Consider the following 18,727-nt stretch of genomic DNA (forward strand, 5'->3'; position numbering starts at 1 on the left):
TTATAATTTTTTATACGGTGACAAATATTGTCCGAGCAAGACGACTATCCCTGCTATAGAGAAGAAAATCTTCGGGTCATGACAATCGCTTACTTCCAAGTCGAGCAATGCTAGAACATCTAGATTATCCCAAAAAAATATTAGTAGTAGTCTATCTTCAAAATTAGTTATAGAAAACTCTGACACATAAATTATCAAGAAAATAAAATTGAAAAAATCAATTAAAAATATATAGTGTAGTAATAAATTTAGAGGAGCATAAAGAGATTTAAAATTTAAATATTAAATGGGACAAATAACTAAGTAGTGATTAACTTCTAAATGTAGATAAGTCTTGCTTTCGATTTACCTAATAGGTGAATTAAGAAAAAAAAAACTATCTATCTTCAAAATTAATCTAGCGAAATATACCCACCCGAATCATTAAAAAAATAAAAGCACATTTAAAAAACAAAAGTAAACCACGAGGAAGTTTGAAAAGTACTGTACTTCCTTCTATTTTTATTTTGATTTTCAAACACACATTTCGATATGCTTTAGTTTCGACAATTAATGAATAATAGGGTTTCCTAATTTCTTGTCAAATTAAACAAAAATAATAAATCACATTGCTAATTGGATTATCCTTAGTTGTCGCCAAATCGAAGGAAACTACAAGATCAAACACCGAATCATTAACGAATGTGAGTTGGTTGCTATAATTATAAATAATCACCTCCTCTTCCGTATATCATCCACAAGGACAAGAGAGATATTCAAAACCACGGATCATAATGCTTAAGTTTTGACAATTATAGTAAGTTTTTCTAATTTGTTGTCAAATTAAACCAAAAATAACAAATCACATACCGAGTAGTTGCTAATTGGAGACTATAAATAAGCACCTCTTCTCTTCTGTAAATCATCCACAAGGAAAAGATAACGTTCAATTACTGCACCAATGACCTCCATCTTTTTCTTCTTTCTCTTTGTTTCTTTTCTCTTGTTCGCTAAAGGGGCTGCCTGCGACGAAGAGCTTAAAGCATACATTGTTCACGTCGAAGATCAATCGGATGTTTCCGCGTATGATGGAGACTACTACACCTTCCTTTTGGCCGGAACATTAGAGATCCAAGAAGATGATGCGGCGTCGCGGGTTATACACTCCTATCGGAATGTTATGACCGGCTTCTCGGCGATGCTGACGGAGAGGGATGTGGCGGCCATGTCGAAGGTCGACTGGTTTGTGCGCGCCGTTCCGAGCTTGGTTTACCGTCCGTTGACCACCCACACGCCCCTGTTTTTGGGGCTGCGCCACCGCACTCACAGTGTGTGGAACGCGACCAACATGGGGGAAGGCGTCATCATAGGCGTCCTTGACTCCGGCATCACCCCTGGCCACCCTTCGTATAGTGACCGCGGCATGCCGCCTCCTCCACCCAAGTGGAAGGGACGTTGCGACTTAGGGAACGTGTCGTCATCGACCGAGCAGTTCTGTAACAATAAGCTCATCGGTGCCCGATCCTTCGTCAACTATAATCGGTCCGGGAACGGATCGATGGATTCACCTATTGATAACGATGGCCACGGTACTCACACGTCTAGCACCGCCGCCGGAGCATTCGTGAAGCGCGCTAATGTGTACGGGCTAGCCAGGGGAGTGGCAGCTGGAGTGGCCCCCCTTGCGCATCTCGCCATTTATAAGGTTTGCGCGAATGACGAGTGTCAGGGGCACGACATACTCGCTGGGATGGACGCCGCAGTGGAGGACGGTGTGGATGTGCTTTCAATCTCGCTCGGTAGTGACCCTAGTCCATTCTATCACGACCCAATTGCGATCGGCGGTTTTAACGCCATGCGCAAGGGAGTCTTCGTCAGCTGCTCGGCCGGCAACTCGGGGCCGTTTAATTCCACCGTATCCAATGACGCGCCATGGTTACTCACTGTGGCGGCCAGCACTATGGACCGTGAGTTCTTGGCCACCGTAAAGCTTGGCGACGGCAGCGAGTTCCACGGCGAGAGCATCTACCAGCCGCAGGGATTCTCATCGAAGAAGTATCCTCTCGTGTTCCCTGGCGGCGCTTCCACCTTATGTCTCAACGGTTCCCTTAACGGTATCGACGTGAAGGGAAAGATTGTGCTCTGTGACCGCGGCCTCAACGGGCGGATCGAGAAGGGGGAAGTCGTCAAGCAAGCCGGTGGCGCCGGCATGGTGCTTGTCAATGCACCGAAAGACGGCTACAGCACTATCGCCGATCTCCACGTACTGCCGGCGTCGCACATTCCCTATGCCTTTGGACATAAGATCAAGGCTTACATCAACTCATCCTCCCTCCCGACGGCCACCATTGTCTTCAAAGGCACCATTACCCATGTGCCCCACTCTCCGGCGATAACTTCCTTCTCCTCCCGTGGGCCTAGCCAAAATACACCGGGGATCCTCAAGCCCGACATCACCGGCCCTGGTGTCAGCGTCCTTGCTGCTTGGAACACACAAATATTCAATGTCATCTCCGGCACCTCTATGTCCTGCCCCCATCTCTCCGGCATCGCCGCCCTTATCAAGAAAGCCCATCCCGACTGGTCGCCCGCAGCTATCAAATCTTCCATAATGACGACGGCCTACGTAAAAGATAACACCAACAACCCCATCTTTGACGAGAGGAACCTTCCAGCCGACCTCTTCGCGGTGGGAGCCGGCCACGTCATGCCTCTAAAGGTCCTTGACCCGGGACTCATCTACGACATCTCTCCGACGGACTATCATCCATACCTTTGCGGCCTTGGCTACAGTGTCTCCGATGTGAGAATCATCGTCCACCGCAAAATCAACTGCTCGTCGATCAAGAGCATCCCAGAAGGAGAGCTCAACTATCCTTCCATCACCGTCCGACTGCCGACGAATGAGGCAAGGACGGTGACCTTCACAAGGACCGTGACCAACGTCGGCAAGGCAGCAGCGACTTACTACGCAAAGTTAGACGTGCCCGACGTGGTTTCGGCACGTGTAGTTCCGAGAAGCTTAACCTTCGAGAAGGTTAATGAAAAGAAGAGCTTCAAGATTAGTTTCAAGCGAAGGAGTGACTATGGGGCGTCGTCACCGACTGTTGAAGGGCAATTGATGTGGGTTTCCCAGGCGAGGAGTGTGGTCAGAAGTCCAATCTCCATCATCCTGGAGTGATGATGATTTATATAAAGCAAAGGAAGCTATTAATTCCCCATATGTATATTAATTATCATATTCTTATTCATGTATATACATCTAAATTTATGAATATTGCATGGACAAGCATTTATCCCTTTTTTTCATTTTGTAAAAATTTTAAATTATAATTCATGTCTGTTTTATTTGTAATTATTTCTTATACTATTAAAATAATTTTACAATATCTCTTGGCACTCTTGAACAATAGATCATGCTACCTTATTTTACTTTAACATTCTTACTCTTTAGAAATTATTGCCTAATCTATTTGATCTACTTTTGTGGGCATAATCAATCTCATCTTTCACCATGCTTTGTCACTTTGAATGATTGAATCACGTAACATATTTGGCTCGCATCTCAATATATTTAGCTCATTTAATCGACTCAAGTGGGGATTTAGAGTCAATACATTTTCATATATTTTTGTCATATCTTATTCGCATAACTACATACTTTTTCTACATTACAAGAAAACCTACAATTAACAATCCAACTTTTAGTGACCGAATATTATTTAGCCCACAACTTAGTGACGTAATTAATATTCTGTCATTAAATTTCCATTGCTAATTGTTTATGTCCCTTATTTAGCGATGAAAGTTTAATTCCGTCGCAAAATTATTGACGAAAAATAAAATTCATCATAAAATTTGCCACAGAAATGAAATTTCATCTCTAATTAGCGACATAATTAAATTTCAGTCATTAATTTTGCAAATTTTGGGTTTTTCCAGCCCGACTTTTCCCCTATCTCACTGATCTCTCTCCCTGATCGCCGACGTCATCCTCTCGGCACGCTGTCTTCTCTATAGTCCTCAAGTAACAATAAGACCGGTGGCGTCGATAGAGGGGGTGAATATTAACTCGTCGCTTTTCTTTGACTCATTTTGTCGTGTCCGTTCTATCAAAGTTAGTTGCAATGGTATATAATAAAAACAATAATGAACGAAAACAGATATGCGGATTTACTTGGTTCCTAACCCCCAGGGTCAATACGTCAAAGGCTTAAGTACGAGAGCCGCCCACCCACTAGTTTTTCTCCTATCTGAAACTTTTCTGGTGGTGGAGAAACCACTTATTGATCTAAATCACAAGCACAAAAATAATAAGATAAAGTACGATTTGTAAATACAAACAAACTTCGGTGGCGTTTGGTTTAGATGTTTGGGAATGAGGGAATGGATTCATTTCTAAACTTGTGTTTGGTTAATGGGAATGGAATCAAGATTTTGGAATGAAATCAAAAAACTTGGGGTTTGAGAGAATGGGAATGAGAATTAAGTTTTGGACGAAAATACCCTTAGTATATATGCTCAATTTTTCTTTCATTTCACTCTCTCCTTATTTTCTCTCCTCATTCTTTCATTACATTTTCTCTCTCAATATACTTTCTCTCTCCTTATTCTCTCTCATCACACACACACACTCTCTCTCATCATTTTCTCTCTATATTCTCTCTCATCACACACACACACACTCTCTCCCATCATTTTCTCTCTCTTCGTTCTCTCATTTTTTCCATCATACTTTCTATCTCATCATATTTCTCTCTCCTCATTTATCATCATATTTTCTCTCTCCTCATTTATCATCACATTATCTCTCTCAATATACTTTCTCTCTCCTCATTCTCTCTCATCACAAATTCTCTACCATTTTCTCTTTAATCACACACTCTCTCTCATCATTTTCTTTCTCTTCATTCTCTCCTCATTTTTTCATCAGACTTTCTCTCGAATTATACTTTCTCTCTCCTCATTCTATCATCACATTGTCTCTCCTCATTCTCTCTCATCACACATTCTCTACCATTTTCTCTCTATATTCTCTCTCATCACACACTCTCTCTCATCATTTTCTCTCTCTTCATTCCCTCCTCATTTTTTCTTCATACTTTCTCTCTCATCATACTTGCTCTCTTCTCAATCTCTCTTACCATACTCTCTCTACATTTTCTCTCATCACATCTTCTCTCTCTTCATTCTCTTCCATCACACTCTCTTCTCATTTTCTCTCATCACACTTTCTCTCTTTTTATTTTTTCCCATCACACTTTCTCTCTCATCATATTTTCTCATCTTACTTTTTCTCCTCAATCTCTCATTTTCTCTCATCATACTTTCTCGCTCTTCATTTCTTTCCCATCACTCTTTCTCTCTCATCATACTTTTTCTATTTTCAATCTCTCCTATCACGTTCTCTCTCCTCATTTTCTCTCATCACACTTTCCCTCTCTTTATTTTTTCTCATCACACTTTCTCTCTCATCATATGTTTCTCTCACATTCAACTTTCTCTTCCATCTAATTTTTTTCTCTTATGTTCCTCTAAGGGTAAAAAAGAAAATTTAGGTTCATTCCGATTGAAAATATTCAACTAACCAAACATTATTTTTAAGAATGATACCCAAGCTCATACCCATTCCCATTCCACAATACTATGACACCCATTTCCATTCCGATTCCTAGGAGAGAACCAAACGCCACCTTAGTTAATGACTGATCTAGAAGTCCCGAGCACAGCGCAACGCACCCCTCCTAGATCGATTGATTTGAGGTTGATTCTAGTCCGATTTGCTAGATGGATGGCAAGCAAATGTGTGATTATGATTTTCCCTTCTTATTGTTAATTCTTCTCCTTTATCTAAAATTCATACTAAGATTCATACTTGCCCCAACTTTGTGGGTTACAAAATACAAAGTAGAGTGTTAATCCAAAAAATACTGTATATTATATATATCATTTACTGATATCCTCTAAAGTGGGCTATTGTTTCTTATAATAATTCATATTTGTTCATATAGCTTTTATTAATCTGGAGGAAAAATATAGTCTTTACTCAATTTCCCTTTTATTGATTCTTATAATAACTTATCCTTTATGCTAAAAAAACAATTACATATTTATGTTTGTACAATCTGGTGCACATACCCTCGAGGATGTTATTTATAATTTTTTATACGGTGACAAATATTGTCCGAGCAAGACGACTATCCCTGCTATAGAGAAGAAAATCTTCGGGTCATGACAATCGCTTACTTCCAAGTCGAGCAATGCTAGAACATCTAGATTATCCCAAAAAAATATTAGTAGTAGTCTATCTTCAAAATTAGTTATAGAAAACTCTGACACATAAATTATCAAGAAAATAAAATTGAAAAAATCAATTAAAAATATATAGTGTAGTAATAAATTTAGAGGAGCATAAAGAGATTTAAAATTTAAATATTAAATGGGACAAATAACTAAGTAGTGATTAACTTCTAAATGTAGATAAGTCTTGCTTTCGATTTACCTAATAGGTGAATTAAGAAAAAAAAAACTATCTATCTTCAAAATTAATCTAGCGAAATATACCCACCCGAATCATTAAAAAAATAAAAGCACATTTAAAAAACAAAAGTAAACCACGAGGAAGTTTGAAAAGTACTGTACTTCCTTCTATTTTTATTTTGATTTTCAAACACACATTTCGATATGCTTTAGTTTCGACAATTAATGAATAATAGGGTTTCCTAATTTCTTGTCAAATTTTACAAAAATAATAAATCACATTGCTAATTGGATTATCCTTAGTTGTCGCCAAATCGAAGGAAACTACAAGATCAAACACCGAATCATTAACGAATGTGAGTTGGTTGCTATAATTATAAATAATCACCTCCTCTTCCGTATATCATCCACAAGGACAAGAGAGATATTCAAAACCACGGATCATAATGCTTAAGTTTTGACAATTATAGTAAGTTTTTCTAATTTGTTGTCAAATTAAACCAAAAATAACAAATCACATACCGAGTAGTTGCTAATTGGAGACTATAAATAAGCACCTCTTCTCTTCTGTAAATCATCCACAAGGAAAAGATAACGTTCAATTACTGCACCAATGACCTCCATCTTTTTCTTCTTTCTCTTTGTTTCTTTTCTCTTGTTCGCTAAAGGGGCTGCCTGCGACGAAGAGCTTAAAGCATACATTGTTCACGTCGAAGATCAACCGGATGTTTCCGCGTATGATGGAGACTACTACACCTTCCTTTTGGCCGGAACATTAGAGATCCAAGAAGATGATGCGGCGTCGCGGGTTATACACTCCTATCGGAATGTTATGACCGGCTTCTCGGCGATGCTGACGGAGAGGGATGTGGCGGCCATGTCGAAGGTCGACTGGTTTGTGCGCGCCGTTCCGAGCTTGGTTTACCGTCCGTTGACCACCCACACGCCCCTGTTTTTGGGGCTGCGCCACCGCACTCACAGTGTGTGGAACGCGACCAACATGGGGGAAGGCGTCATCATAGGCGTCCTTGACTCCGGCATCACCCCTGGCCACCCTTCGTATAGTGACCGCGGCATGCCGCCTCCTCCACCCAAGTGGAAGGGACGTTGCGACTTAGGGAACGTGTCGTCATCGACCGAGCAGTTCTGTAACAATAAGCTCATCGGCGCCCGATCCTTCGTCAACTATAATCGGTCCGGGAACGGATCGATGGATTCGCCTATTGATAACGATGGCCACGGTACTCACACGTCTAGCACCGCCGCCGGAGCATTCGTGAAGCGCGCTAATGTGTACGGGCTAGCCAGGGGAGTGGCCGCTGGAGTGGCCCCCCTTGCGCATCTCGCCATTTATAAGGTTTGCGCGAATGACGAGTGTCAGGCGCACGACATACTCGCTGGGATGGACGCCGCAGTGGAGGACGGTGTGGATGTGCTTTCAATCTCGCTCGGTAGTGACCCTAGTCCATTCTACCGCGACCCAATTGCGATCGGCGGTTTTAACGCCATGCGCAAGGGAGTCTTCGTCAGCTGCTCGGCCGGCAACTCGGGGCCGTTTAATTCCACCGTATCCAATGACGCGCCATGGTTACTCACTGTGGCGGCCAGCACTATGGACCGTGAGTTCTTGGCCACCGTAAAGCTTGGCGACGGCAGCGAGTTCCACGGCGAGAGCATCTACCAGCCGCAGGGATTCTCATCGAAGAAGTATCCTCTCGTGTTCCCTGGCGGCGCTTCCACCTTATGTCTCAACGGTTCCCTTAACGGTATCGACGTGAAGGGAAAGATTGTGCTCTGTGACCGCGGCATCAACGGGCGGATCGAGAAGGGGGAAGTCGTCAAGCAAGCGGGTGGCAGGCATGGTGCTTGTCAATGCACCGAAAGACGGCTACAGCACTATCGCCGATCTCCACGTACTGCCGGCGTCGCACATTCCCTATGCCTTTGGACATAAGATCAAGGCTTACATCAACTCATCCTCCCTCCCGACGGCCACCATTGTCTTCAAAGGCACCATTACCCATGTGCCCCACTCTCCGGCGATAACTTCCTTCTCCTCCCGTGGGCCTAGCCAAAATACACCGGGGATCCTCAAGCCCGACATCACCGGCCCTGGTGTCAGCGTCCTTGCTGCTTGGAACACACAAATATTCAATGTCATCTCCGGCACCTCTATGTCCTGCCCCCATCTCTCCGGCATCGCCGCCCTTATCAAGAAAGCCCATCCCGACTGGTCGCCCGCAGCTATCAAATCTGCCATAATGACGACGGCCTACGTAAAAGATAACACCAACAACCCCATCTTTGACGAGAGGAACCTTCCAGCCGACCTCTTCGCGGTGGGAGCCGGCCACGTCATGCCTCTAAAGGTCCTTGACCCGGGACTCATCTACGACATCTCTCCGACGGACTATCATCCATACCTTTGCGGCCTTGGCTACAGTGTCTCCGATGTGAGAATCATCGTCCACCGCAAAATCAACTGCTCGTCGATCAAGAGCATCCCAGAAGGAGAGCTCAACTATCCTTCCATCACCGTCCGACTGCCGACGAATGAGGCAAGGACGGTGACCTTCACAAGGACCGTGACCAACGTCGGCAAGGCAGCAGCGACTTACTACGCAAAGTTAGACGTGCCCGACGTGGTTTCGGCACGTGTAGTTCCGAGAAGCTTAACCTTCGAGAAGGTTAATGAAAAGAAGAGCTTCAAGATTAGTTTCAAGCGAAGGAGTGACTATGGGGCGTCGTCACCGACTGTTGAAGGGCAATTGATGTGGGTTTCCCAGGCGAGGAGTGTGGTCAGAAGTCCAATCTCCATCATCCTGGAGTGATGATGATTTATATAAAGCAAAGGAAGCTATTAATTCCCCATATGTATATTAATTATCATATTCTTATTCATGTATATACATCTAAATTTATGAATATTGCATGGACAAGCATTTATCCCTTTTTTTCATTTTGTAAAAATTTTAAATTATAATTCATGTCTGTTTTATTTGTAATTATTTCTTATACTATTAAAATAATTTTACAATATCTCTTGGCTCTCTTGAACAATAGATCATGCTACCTTATTTTACTTTAACATTCTTACTCTTTAGAAATTATTGCCTAATCTATTTGATCTACTTTTGTGGGCATAATCAATCTCATCTTTCACCATGCTTTGTCACTTTGAATGATTGAATCACGTAACATATTTGGCTCGCATCTCAATATATTTAGCTCATTTAATCGACTCAAGTGGGGATTTAGAGTCAATACATTTTCATATATTTTTGTCATATCTTATTCGCATAACTACATACTTTTTCTACATTACAAGAAAACCTACAATTAACAATCCAACTTTTAGTGACCGAATATTATTTAGCCCACAACTTAGTGACGTAATTAATATTCTGTCATTAAATTTCCATTGCTAATTGTTTATGTCCCTTATTTAGCGATGAAAGTTTAATTCCGTCGCAAAATTATTGACGAAAAATAAAATTCATCATAAAATTTGCCACAGAAATGAAATTTCATCTCTAATTAGCGACATAATTAAATTTCAGTCATTAATTTTGCAAATTTTGGGTTTTTCCAGCCCGACTTTTCCCCTATCTCACTGATCTCTCTCCCTGATCGCCGACGTCATCCTCTCGGCACGCTGTCTTCTCTATAGTCCTCAAGTAACAATAAGACCGGTGGCGTCGATAGAGGGGGTGAATATTAACTCGTCGCTTTTCTTTGACTCATTTTGTCGTGTCCGTTCTATCAAAGTTAGTTGCAATGGTATATAATAAAAACAATAATGAACGAAAACAGATATGCGGATTTACTTGGTTCCTAACCCCCAGGGTCAATACGTCAAAGGCTTAAGTACGAGAGCCGCCCACCCACTAGTTTTTCTCCTATCTGAAACTTTTCTGGTGGTGGAGAAACCACTTATTGATCTAAATCACAAGCACAAAAATAATAAGATAAAGTACGATTTGTAAATACAAACAAACTTCGGTGGCGTTTGGTTTAGATGTTTGGGAATGAGGGAATGGATTCATTTCTAAACTTGTGTTTGGTTAATGGGAATGGAATCAAGATTTTGGAATGAAATCAAAAAACTTGGGGTTTGAGAGAATGGGAATGAGAATTAAGTTTTGGACGAAAATACCCTTAGTATATATGCTCAATTTTTCTTTCATTTCACTCTCTCCTTATTTTCTCTCCTCATTCTTTCATTACATTTTCTCTCTCAATATACTTTCTCTCTCCTTATTCTCTCTCATCACACACACACACTCTCTCTCATCATTTTCTCTCTATATTCTCTCTCATCACACACACACTCTCTCCCATCATTTTCTCTCTCTTCGTTCTCTCATTTTTTCCATCATACTTTCTATCTCATCATATTTCTCTCTCCTCATTTATCATCATATTTTCTCTCTCCTCATTTATCATCACATTTTCTCTCTCAATATACTTTCTCTCTCCTCATTCTCTCTCATCACAAATTCTCTACCATTTTCTCTTTAATCACACACTCTCTCTCATCATTTTCTTTCTCTTCATTCTCTCCTCATTTTTTCATCAGACTTTCTCTCGAATTATACTTTCTCTCTCCTCATTCTATCATCACATTGTCTCTCCTCATTCTCTCTCATCACACATTCTCTACCATTTTCTCTCTATATTCTCTCTCATCACACACTCTCTCTCATCATTTTCTCTCTCTTCATTCCCTCCTCATTTTTTCTTCATACTTTCTCTCTCATCATACTTGCTCTCTTCTCAATCTCTCTTACCATACTCTCTCTACATTTTCTCTCATCACATCTTCTCTCTCTTCATTCTCTTCCATCACACTCTCTTCTCATTTTCTCTCATCACACTTTCTCTCTTTTTATTTTTTCCCATCACACTTTCTCTCTCATCATATTTTCTCATCTTACTTTTTCTCCTCAATCTCTCATTTTCTCTCATCATACTTTCTCGCTCTTCATTTCTTTCCCATCACTCTTTCTCTCTCATCATACTTTTTCTATTTTCAATCTCTCCTATCACGTTCTCTCTCCTCATTTTCTCTCATCACACTTTCCCTCTCTTTATTTTTTCTCATCACACTTTCTCTCTCATCATATGTTTCTCTCACATTCAACTTTCTCTTCCATCTAATTTTTTCTCTTATGTTCCTCTAAGGGTAAAAAAGAAAATTTAGGTTCATTCCGATTGAAAATATTCAACTAACCAAACATTATTTTTAAGAATGATACCCAAGCTCATACCCATTCCCATTCCACAATACTATGACACCCATTTCCATTCCGATTCCTAGGAGAGAACCAAACGCCACCTTAGTTAATGACTGATCTAGAAGTCCCGAGCACAGCGCAACGCACCCCTCCTAGATCGATTGATTTGAGGTTGATTCTAGTCCGATTTGCTAGATGGATGGCAAGCAAATGTGTGATTATGATTTTCCCTTCTTATTGTTAATTCTTCTCCTTTATCTAAAATTCATACTAAGATTCATACTTGCCCCAACTTTGTGGGTTACAAAATACAAAGTAGAGTGTTAATCCAAAAAATACTGTATATTATATATATCATTTACTGATATCCTCTAAAGTGGGCTATTGTTTCTTATAATAATTCATATTTGTTCATATAGCTTTTATTAATCTGGAGGAAAAATATAGTCTTTACTCAATTTCCCTTTTATTGATTCTTATAATAACTTATCCTTTATGCTAAAAAAACAATTACATATTTATGTTTGTACAATCTGGTGCACATACCCTCGAGGATGTTATTTATAATTTTTTATACGGTGACAAATATTGTCCGAGCAAGACGACTATCCCTGCTATAGAGAAGAAAATCTTCGGGTCATGACAATCGCTTACTTCCAAGTCGAGCAATGCTAGAACATCTAGATTATCCCAAAAAAATATTAGTAGTAGTCTATCTTCAAAATTAGTTATAGAAAACTCTGACACATAAATTATCAAGAAAATAAAATTGAAAAAATCAATTAAAAATATATAGTGTAGTAATAAATTTAGAGGAGCATAAAGAGATTTAAAATTTAAATATTAAATGGGACAAATAACTAAGTAGTGATTAACTTCTAAATGTAGATAAGTCTTGCTTTCGATTTACCTAATAGGTGAATTAAGAAAAAAAAAACTATCTATCTTCAAAATTAATCTAGCGAAATATACCCACCCGAATCATTAAAAAAATAAAAGCACATTTAAAAAACAAAAGTAAACCACGAGGAAGTTTGAAAAGTACTGTACTTCCTTCTATTTTTATTTTGATTTTCAAACACACATTTCGATATGCTTTAGTTTCGACAATTAATGAATAATAGGGTTTCCTAATTTCTTGTCAAATTAAACAAAAATAATAAATCACATTGCTAATTGGATTATCCTTAGTTGTCGCCAAATCGAAGGAAACTACAAGATCAAACACCGAATCATTAACGAATGTGAGTTGGTTGCTATAATTATAAATAATCACCTCCTCTTCCGTATATCATCCACAAGGACAAGAGAGATATTCAAAACCACGGATCATAATGCTTAAGTTTTGACAATTATAGTAAGTTTTTCTAATTTGTTGTCAAATTAAACCAAAAATAACAAATCACATACCGAGTAGTTGCTAATTGGAGACTATAAATAAGCACCTCTTCTCTTCTGTAAATCATCCACAAGGAAAAGATAACGTTCAATTACTGCACCAATGACCTCCATCTTTTTCTTCTTTCTCTTTGTTTCTTTTCTCTTGTTCGCTAAAGGGGCTGCCTGCGACGAAGAGCTTAAAGCATACATTGTTCACGTCGAAGATCAACCGGATGTTTCCGCGTATGATGGAGACTACTACACCTTCCTTTTGGCCGGAACATTAGAGATCCAAGAAGATGATGCGGCGTCGCGGGTTATACACTCCTATCGGAATGTTATGACCGGCTTCTCGGCGATGCTGACGGAGAGGGATGTGGCGGCCATGTCGAAGGTCGACTGGTTTGTGCGCGCCGTTCCGAGCTTGGTTTACCGTCCGTTGACCACCCACACGCCCCTGTTTTTGGGGCTGCGCCACCGCACTCACAGTGTGTGGAACGCGACCAACATGGGGGAAGGCGTCATCATAGGCGTCCTTGACTCCGGCATCACCCCTGGCCACCCTTCGTATAGTGACCGCGGCATGCCGCCTCCTCCACCCAAGTGGAAGGGACGTTGCGACTTAGGGAACGTGTCGTCATCGGCCGAGCAGTCCTGTAACAATAAGCTCATCGGCGCCCGATCCTTCGTCAACTATAATCGGTCCGGGAACGGATCGATGGATTCGCCTATTGATAACGATGGCCACGGTACTCACACGTCTAGCACCGCCGCCGGAGCATTCGTGAAGCGCGCTAATGTGTACGGGCTAGCCAGGGGAGTGGCCGCTGGAGTGGCCCCCCTTGCGCATCTCGCCATTTATAAGGTTTGCGCGAATGACGAGTGTCAGGCGCACGACATACTCGCTGGGATGGACGCCGCAGTGGAGGACGGTGTGGATGTGCTTTCAATCTCGCTCGGTAGTGACCCTAGTCCATTCTACCGCGACCCAATTGCGATCGGCGGTTTTAACGCCATGCGCAAGGGAGTCTTCGTCAGCTGCTCGGCCGGCAACTCGGGGCCGTTTAATTCCACCGTATCCAATGACGCGCCATGGTTACTCACTGTGGCGGCCAGCACTATGGACCGTGAGTTCTTGGCCACCGTAAAGCTTGGCGACGGCAGCGAGTTCCACGGCGAGAGCATCTACCAGCCGCAGGGATTCTCATCGAAGAAGTATCCTCTCGTGTTCCCTGGCGGCGCTTCCACCTTATGTCTCAACGGTTCCCTTAACGGTATCGACGTGAAGGGAAAGATTGTGCTCTGTGACCGCGGCCTCAACGGGCGGATCGAGAAGGGGGAAGTCGTCAAGCAAGCCGGTGGCGCCGGCATGGTGCTTGTCAATGCACCGAAAGACGGCTACAGCACTATCGCCGATCTCCACGTACTGCCGGCGTCGCACATTCCCTATGCCTTTGGACATAAGATCAAGGCTTACATCAACTCATCCTCCCTCCCGACGGCCACCATTGTCTTCAAAGGCACCATTACCCATGTGCCCCACTCTCCGGCGATAACTTCCTTCTCCTCCCGTGGGCCTAGCCAAAATACACCGGGGATCCTCAAGCCCGACATCACCGGCCCTGGTGTCAGCGTCCTTGCTGCTTGGAACACACAAATATTCAATGTCATCTCCGGCACCTCTATGTCCTGCCCCCATCTCTCCGGCATCGCCGCCCTTATCAAGAAAGCCCATCCCGACTGGTCGCCCGCAGCTATCAAATCTGCCATAATGACGACGGCCTACGTAAAAGATAACACCAACAACCCCATCTTTGACGAGAGGAACCTTCCAGCCGACCTCTTCGCGGTGGGAGCCGGCCACGTCATGCCTCTAAAGGTCCTTGACCCGGGACTCATCTACGACATCTCTCCGACGGACTATCATCCATACCTTTGCGGCCTTGGCTACAGTGTCTCCGATGTGAGAATCATCGTCCACCGCAAAATCAACTGCTCGTCGATCAAGAGCATCCCAGAAGGAGAGCTCAACTATCCTTCCATCACCGTCCGACTGCCGACGAATGAGGCAAGGACGGTGACCTTCACAAGGACCGTGACCAACGTCGGCAAGGCAGCAGCGACTTACTACGCAAAGTTAGACGTGCCCGACGTGGTTTCGGCACGTGTAGTTCCGAGAAGCTTAACCTTCGAGAAGGTTAATGAAAAGAAGAGCTTCAAGATTAGTTTCAAGCGAAGGAGTGACTATGGGGCGTCGTCACCGACTGTTGAAGGGCAATTGATGTGGGTTTCCCAGGCGAGGAGTGTGGTCAGAAGTCCAATCTCCATCATCCTGGAGTGATGATGATTTATATAAAGCAAAGGAAGCTATTAATTCCCCATATGTATATTAATTATCATATTCTTATTCATGTATATACATCTAAATTTATGAATATTGCATGGACAAGCATTTATCCCTTTTTTTCATTTTGTAAAAATTTTAAATTATAATTCATGTCTGTTTTATTTGTAATTATTTCTTATACTATTAAAATAATTTTACAATATCTCTTGGCTCTCTTGAACAATAGATCATGCTACCTTATTTTACTTTAACATTCTTACTCTTTAGAAATTATTGCCTAATCTATTTGATCTACTTTTGTGGGCATAATCAATCTCATCTTTCACCATGCTTTGTCACTTTGAATGATTGAATCACGTAACATATTTGGCTCGCATCTCAATATATTTAGCTCATTTAATCGACTCAAGTGGGGATTTAGAGTCAATACATTTTCATATATTTTTGTCATATCTTATTCGCATAACTACATACTTTTTCTACATTACAAGAAAACCTACAATTAACAATCCAACTTTTAGTGACCGAATATTATTTAGCCCACAACTTAGTGACGTAATTAATATTCTGTCATTAAATTTCCATTGCTAATTGTTTATGTCCCTTATTTAGCGATGAAAGTTTAATTCCGTCGCAAAATTATTGACGAAAAATAAAATTCATCATAAAATTTGCCACAGAAATGAAATTTCATCTCTAATTAGCGACATAATTAAATTTCAGTCATTAATTTTGCAAATTTTGGGTTTTTCCAGCCCGACTTTTCCCCTATCTCACTGATCTCTCTCCCCGATCGCCGACGTCATCCTCTCGGCACGCTGTCTTCTCTATAGTCCTCAAGTAACAATAAGACCGGTGGCGTCGATAGAGGGGGTGAATATTAACTCGTCGCTTTTCTTTGACTCATTTTGTCGTGTCCGTTCTATCAAAGTTAGTTGCAATGGTATATAATAAAAACAATAATGAACGAAAACAGATATGCGGATTTACTTGGTTCCTAACCCCCAGGGTCAATACGTCAAAGGCTTAAGTACGAGAGCCGCCCACCCACTAGTTTTTCTCCTATCTGAAACTTTTCTGGTGGTGGAGAAACCACTTATTGATCTAAATCACAAGCACAAAAATAATAAGATAAAGTACGATTTGTAAATACAAACAAACTTCGGTGGCGTTTGGTTTAGATGTTTGGGAATGAGGGAATGGATTCATTTCTAAACTTGTGTTTGGTTAATGGGAATGGAATCAAGATTTTGGAATGAAATCAAAAAACTTGGGGTTTGAGAGAATGGGAATGAGAATTAAGTTTTGGACGAAAATACCCTTAGTATATATGCTCAATTTTTCTTTCATTTCACTCTCTCCTTATTTTCTCTCCTCATTCTTTCATTACATTTTCTCTCTCAATATACTTTCTCTCTCCTTATTCTCTCTCATCACACACACACACTCTCTCTCATCATTTTCTCTCTATATTCTCTCTCATCACACACACACACTCTCTCCCATCATTTTCTCTCTCTTCGTTCTCTCATTTTTTCCATCATACTTTCTATCTCATCATATTTCTCTCTCCTCATTTATCATCATATTTTCTCTCTCCTCATTTATCATCACATTTTCTCTCTCAATATACTTTCTCTCTCCTCATTCTCTCTCATCACAAATTCTCTACCATTTTCTCTTTAATCACACACTCTCTCTCATCATTTTCTTTCTCTTCATTCTCTCCTCATTTTTTCATCAGACTTTCTCTCGAATTATACTTTCTCTCTCCTCATTCTATCATCACATTGTCTCTCCTCATTCTCTCTCATCACACATTCTCTACCATTTTCTCTCTATATTCTCTCTCATCACACACTCTCTCTCATCATTTTCTCTCTCTTCATTCCTCCTCATTTTTTCTTCATACTTTCTCTCTCATCATACTTGCTCTCTTCTCAATCTCTCTTACCATACTCTCTCTACATTTTCTCTCATCACATCTTCTCTCTCTCTCTTCCATCACACTCTCTCTTCTCATTTTCTCTCATCACACTTTCTCTCTTTTATTTTTTCCCATCACACTTTCTCTCTCATCATATTTTCTCATCTTACTTTTTCTCCTCAATCTCTCATTTTCTCTCATCATACTTTCTCGCTCTTCATTTCTTTCCCATCACTCTTTCTCTCTCATCATACTTTTTCTATTTTCAATCTCTCCTATCACGTTCTCTCTCCTCATTTTCTCTCATCACACTTTCCCTCTCTTTATTTTTTCTCATCACACTTTCTCTCTCATCATATGTTTCTCTCACATTCAACTTTCTCTTCCATCTAATTTTTTTCTCTTATGTTCCTCTAAGGGTAAAAAAGAAAATTTAGGTTCATTCCGATTGAAAATATTCAACTAACCAAACATTATTTTTAAGAATGATACCCAAGCTCATACCCATTCCCATTCCACAATACTATGACACCCATTTCCATTCCGATTCCTAGGAGAGAACCAAACGCCACCTTAGTTAATGACTGATCTAGAAGTCCCGAGCACAGCGCAACGCACCCCTCCTAGATCGATTGATTTGAGGTTGATTCTAGTCCGATTTGCTAGATGGATGGCAAGCAAATGTGTGATTATGATTTTCCCTTCTTATTGTTAATTCTTCTCCTTTATCTAAAATTCATACTAAGATTCATACTTGCCCCAACTTTGTGGGTTACAAAATACAAAGTAGAGTGTTAATCCAAAAAATACTGTATATTATATATATCATTTACTGATATCCTCTAAAGTGGGCTATTGTTTCTTATAATAATTCATATTTGTTCATATAGCTTTTATTAATCTGGAGGAAAAATATAGTCTTTACTCAATTTCCCTTTTATTGATTCTTATAATAACTTATCCTTTATGCTAAAAAAACAATTACATATTTATGTTTGTACAATCTGGTGCACATACCCTCGAGGATGTTATTTATAATTTTTTATACGGTGACAAATATTGTCCGAGCAAGACGACTATCCCTGCTATAGAGAAGAAAATCTTCGGGTCATGACAATCGCTTACTTCCAAGTCGAGCAATGCTAGAACATCTAGATTATCCCAAAAAAATATTAGTAGTAGTCTATCTTCAAAATTAGTTATAGAAAACTCTGACACATAAATTATCAAGAAAATAAAATTGAAAAAATCAATTAAAAATATATAGTGTAGTAATAAATTTAGAGGAGCATAAAGAGATTTAAAATTTAAATATTAAATGGGACAAATAACTAAGTAGTGATTAACTTCTAAATGTAGATAAGTCTTGCTTTCGAT

General features: G+C 40.7%; 2 protein-coding genes and 1 pseudogene across 2 annotated transcripts; all 3 read left to right on the top strand.

The window, feature by feature from the left end:
- Nucleotides 1–940: 940 nt before the first annotated feature.
- LOC122048631 (subtilisin-like protease 4) lies at nucleotides 941–3,160 on the top strand. The gene has a single exon (XM_042610176.1). It carries the CDS (start codon nucleotides 941–943, stop codon nucleotides 3,158–3,160), a length of 2,220 nt encoding a protein of 739 aa, XP_042466110.1.
- A 3,912-nt stretch (nucleotides 3,161–7,072) lies between these two features.
- On the top strand, nucleotides 7,073–9,290 carry LOC122048632 (annotated as a pseudogene).
- A 3,907-nt stretch (nucleotides 9,291–13,197) lies between these two features.
- On the top strand, nucleotides 13,198–15,417 carry LOC122048634 (subtilisin-like protease 4). The gene has a single exon (XM_042610177.1). It carries the CDS (start codon nucleotides 13,198–13,200, stop codon nucleotides 15,415–15,417), a length of 2,220 nt encoding a protein of 739 aa, XP_042466111.1.
- Nucleotides 15,418–18,727: the final 3,310 nt, after the last annotated feature.

Source organism: Zingiber officinale, chromosome 2B (genome assembly GCF_018446385.1).
Source record: "Zingiber officinale cultivar Zhangliang chromosome 2B, Zo_v1.1, whole genome shotgun sequence".
Classification (NCBI taxonomy): Eukaryota; Viridiplantae; Streptophyta; class Magnoliopsida; order Zingiberales; family Zingiberaceae; genus Zingiber; species Zingiber officinale.

Bases quoted from the DNA above. Each gene is read 5' to 3' on its own strand.
- LOC122048634 (XM_042610177.1), top strand. From the start codon at position 13,198: ATGACCTCCATCTTTTTCTTCTTTCTCTTTGTTTCTTTTCTCTTGTTC.
- LOC122048631 (XM_042610176.1), top strand. From the start codon at position 941: ATGACCTCCATCTTTTTCTTCTTTCTCTTTGTTTCTTTTCTCTTGTTC.